The following is a 9,054-nucleotide window of genomic DNA, read 5'->3' as shown; positions in this document are numbered from 1 at the left end:
GATGTGGGCTGTTCTAGTTTTAGGGAAATGCGAAGTTTAGCTCAGGATAGGAAAGAGTGGAGGTACGTGTCCAACCAGTCTTAGGACTGATGACCTTATGACGATGATGAGAGAGAAATACTCCCTACAAATAGGGAGAAAGATACACAAATTTTATAAAGTACCAACAGTGTTCGTTACCTGCCACTAGTCGAGAAAGATAAGTGTATCTTTCTCTTCGTGGTAGATATACGAGTTAGTAGAATTATTGTTCCAATAATATTGGAAGAAGAACTAGAAGTTAAGAGGAGTAGTTTTAGGAAACTGCGAAGATAGAAAAGAGTGGATGTGCTTGTCCAACCAGTTTTAGGACTAACGACCTTCTGATGAATAAATAATAAAGCAAAAGATTTTCAATTTTAACTTATTAATCCATAACCGGCAAAATTAAACTGAATTGCGGAAACCTGTATCGAGGTAGTTTTAGGTATATCTGTAATTATAACGACAGACTAGAATCTGAAACTTTTAAAATTATACAAGAAAATTCCCAAACATAACAAAACAATTCTTTAGATAGTATCGGATGTCAGTAACAATACTCTTGACTAACTTGATATGCTTATGTCGTACATTACACTTTATTTGCCTGTTGTATTATAAGGCAGTATGAAAGAAAATATGTGATCTATGTGGGTGAATAATTGGACCGCAAGCTATATTATAAATATATAAATCTTTACTAGGTAATGTAGTCGCTCATACGAAGGCGTAGAAGTGCCAAATAATCTTTTTTTTGAAATTTCGAGTTAAGTATTGATTTACCTACCAGTATAAGAAGGTAGACTTTCGCGGTCGGAATCAATTGTCTTGTAGAATTATGATTCGGGCTGAAGAACCGAGGTCCAAATAAATTGTTGGGTCCAAATGTTTCGTTGGCAACTGTGACCAAAATCTTCAACACCTACGTTGTAAATGTAGTAGGTACCATTGAAGTTGTCAACTGAAATTTCCAATGAAACATCTGAACCTAACAATTAATTCAAACCACGGCTTTTCAGCTCGAATCATAATTTTAGGTGTTGTCCGCGATTGAATTACTCACTAGGTTAGAAATGGGTTAGACATTTGGAGATGCAAGTCAAAATTTCATGTTACAAATCGAAATTAAAAAAATAAATATGTTTGGTCTTTCGACGCCTTTGTACGCCCATATTTATGCACATTTATATTAAAACCACCTTGTGTTATCTTGTCACTATCCCGCGCCAACATGCCAAGGGGTTACGATGAAAATGCACAGTGTATTTATATTTTGCTACCTGGTCTATCTCAAAAAAGCAATAAAGAAGGTATTTACCATCTCTAATGTTATTAGTTACGTCGATAAGAAATAGTAATTGTAAAAGTACTTACAAACGTATGAGATTAAGAAAATGACATATTAGGTTAGGTTAGGTACATCAATTTAATATTAATGGCAAGTGTACACAACTTTGCAAAAAAACGTTTATTTAAACGTCAGAGACGTACCGTTCGATAGGAGGGATTTAAAGGGTGTGACAACATCCCTACACCTTTGTACTGAGTGACAGCGTTTTCGTACCGCAGTTGACATATTCCGGGAGTTCGACTGTAACTTGTAATTTTCATACATCAGTATGTAGGGACATACCTATTGCTTACACAAAGACATTCTAGTAATGTGTAGATGCAATCAATTTTCAGTCGGAAAATTCTTCTCATTGAGAGGGTATCTTTAACAAAATCCACCTTCTCTCCCCCCTTCATAATGCTCAGTATGGTTCTTTCAATAGTTGATCATTGGCTTCAGTGAACAACTAACATAATCAAAAGACAATTTTGGTTTTGGAACATTCTGCCAACTGCAATTGTTTATGTAATTCGAAAAACCTTTTACTGATGTTGAGCGTTTTAATTTCTCATTTTCATAAAAAATAAAGTAAAACTTGTGCAGTTGTTACTGTAAATTTTTTGTATTAATTTGTTATAATCTAATGATTGACTATAAGTAACTTATTTTAATTTTATATTCTTATTTGTGTTGAACGAGAACGTCAGCTCTTCTTTGTTTAGAAAAATGTTTACACGTAAGCCTCCAGAAAGCCAGTCTGAAATCAGGCGCGTAAAATGCGTAAATAAAAGGATTTATAGCGGAATTAAGCCACCCCAACCAGGTAAAGTAAGGCATCAGTGGACTTTTGTTTACTTCAGTACTAGGCAGAAAAGGCGTCAAAATGTAATACACAAAAAACGGTAACCAACAGACTACAAAGCCACCGACGACTATACTAAGAGTTTGGGCTGTTTTAGTTTCTCTCCTTATGGAAGACACTCTTCCTGTTGACTCTAAATTAATGGCGGTCGCAATGTCGTAGTTAAATGATGATGGTCTGGAACCACCGAAATTCGCACTTGCGGTCGAATAGAAACTTGCAACCCTTGTGGGCCCAGCAGACTCCGCTGATGCTGAATAACTTACTCTGAGGGGCCGTTTTGATTCTTGAGGTGTCTTTTGTTTCTCTTTTGATGTAACATTATTCAAGGCTTCTGAGCAAAGCCTGGAAAGAAAACAAAAAGCTATTTTAATTAAATATTAACATTAAAGAAAACCCATTCATCGTAAAATCAAAATTAAATTATGTGTTTGTGATTTCTGGATGTTTAACATTTAAAATTCAAAAGGTTGAACTGTTACATTCAAACTCAATTTTCAATCGCTTGTTAAAAATAGAAAGCAATCTTAAATCTACATAGATAAAAAGTTTATTCAATTATTAAAAATAAAGAGATTTTTTATGGAACATCTACTTCAAAGGTATATATATAAATTTTTCGAGCGTATGTAAAAAATTTGATTTTATCATTACATGCTCAATTTTAAAATTTAAGAAAATATTTATTATTGTCGTGGTGGCAATGGGATCAAATATTTAATTTTGTATATTTTTTTAGGGTACAAAAAGCAATACGTGTTTTTGGGTTCACATTTCGTGATTTCGTATTTATAACTTCATAACCCTCAACTCTCAATTTTCATTTATGGAAGAAGTTTTTAACGAATCCGTGCAAAAGTTGTTAAATATTTTAGGATAATCATTTATATAGGAATTCGTGAAATATTTTCTCGAGTCCTTCTAACGGATTAAATGAAGAAAATTTTTAATTAGAGATTGTTTCCATTTTAATAAACAAGTAAGAAAAAAATACACTGAACGTTAATTACTGTAGGTACAATGTCAATATTAACTGCTTCATGTAACGGGCACAGATTTGGGGTATGGATTAAGGTGTTTTCCTAGATTTTAGAGGTTATTATACTTATAATTAGTACAACCTTTTGATGTGGAATTCGAATTTAATTAGAGAATGTCTCCATTATTTCATTAACATTCATCAAAATAGCTATTTTCATAAGATAGATGTAGGAATATCTTCACTATACACCTTGTGCTCTTATGATTTGAGACTATTTAAACCGCTATTTTATCAATAAAAACCATTTTTTACACAGAGTGAAGTTTTTCTTTATACGTATGTATGTAGATAACATTGAGGTAGTCAACTAGTTATGAAATGTTATTTGCCCTAGTAAGAGTAGTCTTTAATGAGCTTTTTATACTCGTTTATCCATTAAGTTGAAAAACGCAAGGAGATATCAATTTTTACTCGTATTTACAAAAATAATTTTGAAACAAGTAAAAAATAACAAATAATAATTCAGTAGAAAATAAACGAGAGAACGATAAAATTATACAATATGATCTGTATGCTAATGATGGTTTCATACATACCATTCGAAGATCAGTAAGTTAAAGCCTTTACCACTTTGCTCAAAGTCAAAACCAGAAAAATTCAATTTGGTAATGTAGTGATTAATTATTTATATTATTGAGGAGTCAGTAGGCCTAATTGTGGTTAATGCATCGCTTAAAGAAGCAACCCCTTAAACTTTACCACTAATTGAGAAAGGTCAAAACCGGAAAAGTTCAATCTCCCAATGTGGTGATTATGTTACAACACCCTATTCACTAGTTAAATTTTTTAATTTAAAATACATAATATATTATTTTTTTAAATAAGTATTAAGGAACAAGAAGCTTAACTTAGCTTATATTAAAAAATTTAAGTTAATTTAAAATACCTACTACAAATAACATATTCTTGTAAACGTATGCCTGCGGTAACGGATCAATAGCGCGAAATTTTTCTTTACATTTGCTAAGTGACATGGAGCCTTGATGCATCTGACTAATAAGACGCGCGATAAAAGAAAACAAAAACAACAATACATATTAGACACACACACACACATATAAGACTGTGTCAGAAAAGAAAATTACTCGAAGATTCCAGAATTAATCATTCACGTATTTCCTGACTGTATAAATACATAGATTTCTACATCGCACCGAAGACAATGGATAAAAGACTAATATTTGAAATATATTAAAACGAGAAGTACAAACGGTGAAATACTTCTTGTCTTGATAACGATCAATATTTTGATGAATATCGATAATCATCAATAGTTATTAACATAAGAATAGTTTATCGATATATATCGATATACTGATTACTATCGATAATCATTGAATATATCGACATATAACGGCTAAACTTCAATCAGACCTTTTTTTATATAGCGTTTAATTTCTTATAGAAAATGCCTTCTTGATTCTTACACAGTTATTCGTTGTTATCATCATCATAAAGTCGTCAGTCCTAAGACTGGTTGGACACGTACCTCCACTCTTTCCTATCCTGAGCTAAACTTCGCATTTCCCTAAAGCTAGAAAAACCCACATCCTTAACTATTTGCGAACAGTAATCTAACCTAGGTCTACCTGTAACCCTCCTAACTCCTGCTTCTGCTTCTAATATATCTCTGACTAGACCTTCATGCCTGAAAAGATGACCTACCAACCTACAGCGCCTATTTTTTATTGACTTCCATAGAGTCCTCTGTTCTCTTTTCTTTCTAATACCTCTTGTTGAATTATAAAATTCCAAAATTAAAAAGGGGAAATAGAAAATTGCAAAATGCCACCTCCAAATATTAATATTAAGGCTCATTTTAACAGAATCCAGGATATCTGAGGATATTCTATCGATTTTTCAGTTAAAAAAAAAAAACAAAATAGTCAATTTTTTGATACACCTTAATATGTATTGATATGTTGATAATTATGAAAAATTTTCAAAAATTTTTGAAATTAAATATTTTCTAAGAAAAAAAAAGTAACCAAATAAACAACAGCTACAACACTTATAGTATAGGGATTTATTTAGAAACAAGAAACAATACAAAAATGATGTAGGTACAAAAAAGTGAGCAAGTAATAAACAGACAAACAGAAGAACTAATTGTTGATGTTGGTGACAGTGACAGAGATTGCCATGATGGCAGTGAATGTGAAAAACTAACTATAAAACAAAAGCAATAGGTTTATTTTTTCTTTTTGATAAGTCATGTTTTTACATTATTTCCTAGTACTCTACTGTCCTATCTGTATTAATACTATAATTTACGCCTACTAAAAGCTTATTTGTGTATCGGTTCCAAGTGACTTACCCAAATAGGTCATAAATGGGCAAGTACCTGCGCGACCGCTCGCCAGCTTCCTTCGTCCGACCTGTATATATATGTATATACATTCATTTAGCAACTGATAAGTTATCAATGTATCGATAATTACCGATAATTATCGATGTATCGAAGCAGCTATATCAATAGTTATCAGTTGCTAATATTGTTATCGACATATCGATAGTTATCAATAGTTATCGATGAATGTCGGTAATTATCGATTTATCGATATTTTTTTGTTATGAATAATCGATAGGTAACTAAAATCAGTTATCTTCCAAGGCTACGGTAGACACATAAAGATAGTCTACAAAAAAAGAGAATGAAAATTATTGTTTCGAATTACTTTTATTAGAATGGGAGCAAAACGGGATACCTGAAGAAACCTAAACTTTCTTAATCTCAAATACGCTTGCAAAAAAAATCACTTGCCACGGAATAGCAAATAATTAGATATCTTATTAATTTCTTAAAAATAAATAAGTATGCTACGCCCTCCCCTCTATTTACTACTGGATCGGCCCCCGTCCCCAGGGAAGGCTCCAGCGCCTAGTGTGGTACGATAGCGCTCCCATTGAGGGCGCTACCCCATTGTAAATCTATGCATCAGAAGGCTTTCTGCTTTATTTATCTAATTAATTTGTTATTGTGTATCTGTCTTTAGTTGCAAATTTATTTCTTATTTTTGTCAATGATAATGTTATGTTAATGTTAATTATGCATATTATGTTTAACTTATGTTACAGGCGTAGGTATGTATTTCAAAGATATCATTTTCACTGTCAGCGCTTTTTTGTTGTATTTTGTGTCGTTTCAAAACTTCACCGCTTCTACATCGATATTATTGTTCGAAGTATAGCTTCTGTCATTTTAACCAAAGACACTTTATTCAATTGTAGCCAGCGAAAACTTCGCGAAAGTAGGCCAAATTGATAAAAGGTACCTATCTACAAAAAAGTCTATTCTACAGGAAAGATCGCTACACTCTCTCCATCAATCTTCGCAAAACAAAATATGTGCTTACTTTAAGAAGCGTCGCTTTATGGTTTCTAAAAGTGGATCGTTTTAAAATTGATTCAAACGTCACATAAATGATATGCCTGGTGGTATTTGTAAACATTTTATTCTAGTTAAAAGGATGATCGTAAAACAGGATAACACATGGTTGAAATATAGAAACAAACTAATTTTTGTTTTCAATATTTTTATTCCATTCAAGTACCTCATACTATTTTATTCGCTAAGAGGACAATTTACCCGTTGGAGGATGGGGTAAGTTCCTCTAGTTTTCATAACTCTTACAAACAATTTAAGACAATTATTGTCTCGGTAAATAAAAAAATTTGTGCATAGAAAAATTATTTAAAAAACCTAAGTATCAGAGTAAATGAGCAAGACCAATATTTAACACGCAAGACCAAGCCCAAGACTAGAAATATTGAGCAAGACCAAGGCCAATACTAATAATGGTCTTGATCTTGATTTGCTCATTACTAGGACGTATTAATTAACACGTACACATCAATGATGAAAAAGTGGAAAAAATTAAACGGATTATGCTTGCTAATAGAAGACTTGCTATTGGAGAGGTTAAGAATTTAATTTGGCTTATGCAAAGCGATTTTTACAAATGTTTTAGGCATGAAATGAGTGGTGGAAAAATTTGTTTCGAAACTGCTGAATTTTCAACAAAAAGATATCGCGTAGCAATCGCAAACGCGTTATTACTGGGTGGAACGTGGGTACACGACATCGAAACGAAAGCTCAACCGTCTTAAAGGCATCAATTTCCTGAAGAGCCAAAACTAAAAAGGTTCGACAAGCTAGGTCAAATGTTAAGGTTCTTTTAACCGTTTCCTTTGACTGGAGAAGTAGTTCATTACGAATTTTTATCGACTGTCTATACAGTTAATAAGCATTACAAGTTATATGCAATTTCCGCGAGGAAATCCGGGAAACAACGGTTCGAATTTTAGAGAGACAACTCATGGATTTTACTTATCCAACATAACATCACTGTAATGCTGCAAGCATTCTATTCTCAAGACATGGACATCGAAATTGAAAAAGACTCAAAAGACAACGTTTTTTAACAATCGATGAAATAAAGACCACATCGCAGCTGTTTTCTAGACTGGAAAGTACGATGGCATAAGTGAGACTACTTCGAACAAAATAAGATAGACATTAATGATTACATAAGTAGATTATGTTTTCCTTGGAAGAACCGTTAATTATTAAATATATTGAACGGTTATCAAAGGCGTATGTCTATTTGATCATTTAATAATTACTTTCCAAAAGTATTTTTGAAGTAAAGCTTCTTTACGCACGCTTGACTTGGGGAATAAGCTGGTGAGTGCGAGGCGAGAGCGTTATTAAATTTTAAGGAAGAATTCCTTGCATTAATATGCTGTACCTGTGATCGTGTTCGACACACCACACCTACCAGGATGTACTTTCATTGCTTTTGCAAATTGTACCATTACCGGCGTCCAACGCCGTAATAAATAACAGTCTATGCATTCCTTCCTTGCCCTTATTAGCGTACAGAACTCCACTACAGCATATAGTGACGCTGCATTACACAATTACACTAAATAATCCTGGTCATCATTGCTGGAGCAGTTGGGGTTTTCCATAAGGTCATTGCCCTCACATTTATGTATATCACTTTGTGGTGTATGATGACTCATTCTATTTCTTTTTCATGTACCTTCTTCTGCCTTAATTGTTTTAGAAGTACTGATCAGACTTCAGTTATCACTCACATTCTTCCAGTATCGCGCAATTATTACATGAGGTTGGAAAAGAAAAGGTTAGAAGTGTTTAAAATGTAGCGTTACAACGAATGGTGGAGATACCGTGGATAGAGAAGGTTAGAAATGAAGAGGTATTAGAAAGAGTAGGACAACAGAAGGCTCTATGGGAGTCAGTTAGAAATAGGCGAGATAGGTTAGTAGGACACCTTCTCAGGCATGAAGGTCTAGTCAGAGACATATTAGAGGCAGATCGGAAGTTAGGAGGGGCAGAGGTAGACCTAGATTAGATTATTGTTCGCAGTTGGTTAAGGATATGGGATTTTCTAGTTTTAGGAAAATGTAAAGATTAGCTCAGGATAGGAAAGAGTGGAGGTACGTGTCCAACCAGTCTTAAGACTGACGACCTTATGATGATGATGACTGGAAGGAATGATGGAAACCTCAATGAATTGTAATCAATTTCTTCATTCTTTCTACAGACACATACTTTAATTAAGACTGCAAGGACAACAGCCTTACCTCATCATCATCATCATAAGGTCGTCAGTCCTAAGACTGGTTGGACACGTACCTCCACTGCTTCCTATCTTGAGCTAAACTTCGCATCTCCGTAAAACTAAAACAACCCAGATTCTTAACTATTTGCGAACAGTAATCTAATGTAGGTCTACCTCTACCCCTCCTAACTCCCGTTTATTAAAG

General features: G+C 33.5%; 1 protein-coding gene across 2 annotated transcripts; it reads right to left on the bottom strand.

Moving 5' to 3' along the window:
• Window positions 1-1,356: 1,356 nt before the first annotated feature.
• On the bottom strand, window positions 1,357-8,568 carry LOC108742779 (5-hydroxytryptamine receptor 1D-like). 2 transcript variants are annotated; one of them, XM_018478093.1, is made up of 2 exons: window positions 8,040-8,568; window positions 1,357-2,561 (listed from the first exon to the last, which is right to left on the bottom strand). In XM_018478093.1, exons 1-2 carry the CDS (start codon window positions 8,114-8,116, stop codon window positions 2,036-2,038), a joined length of 603 nt encoding a protein of 200 aa, XP_018333595.1. In that variant the 5' UTR covers window positions 8,117-8,568; the 3' UTR covers window positions 1,357-2,035. The 2 variants fall into 2 exon arrangements, 1 of the variants encoding a protein (XP_018333595.1); XR_001938719.2 differs by having other exon boundaries at window positions 2,478-2,561; window positions 8,010-8,568.
• Window positions 8,569-9,054: the final 486 nt, after the last annotated feature.

This window comes from Agrilus planipennis, unplaced genomic scaffold, assembly GCF_000699045.2.
Source record: "Agrilus planipennis isolate EAB-ADULT unplaced genomic scaffold, Apla_2.0 scaffold373, whole genome shotgun sequence".
NCBI lineage: Eukaryota > Metazoa > Arthropoda > Insecta > Coleoptera > Buprestidae > Agrilus > Agrilus planipennis.
This window is presented reverse-complemented; position numbering and strand designations above follow the sequence as displayed.

Excerpts from the sequence above, each read along its gene's own strand:
- LOC108742779 (XM_018478093.1), bottom strand. The coding sequence starts at position 8,116 with ATGCATAGACTGTTATTTATTACGGCGTTGGACGCCGGTAATGGTACA. Across the intron at positions 2,562-8,039 it reads AGCAATGAAAGTACATCCTG|GCTTTGCTCAGAAGCCTTGA; the intron begins GTAGGTGTGGTG and ends TTTTCTTTCCAG.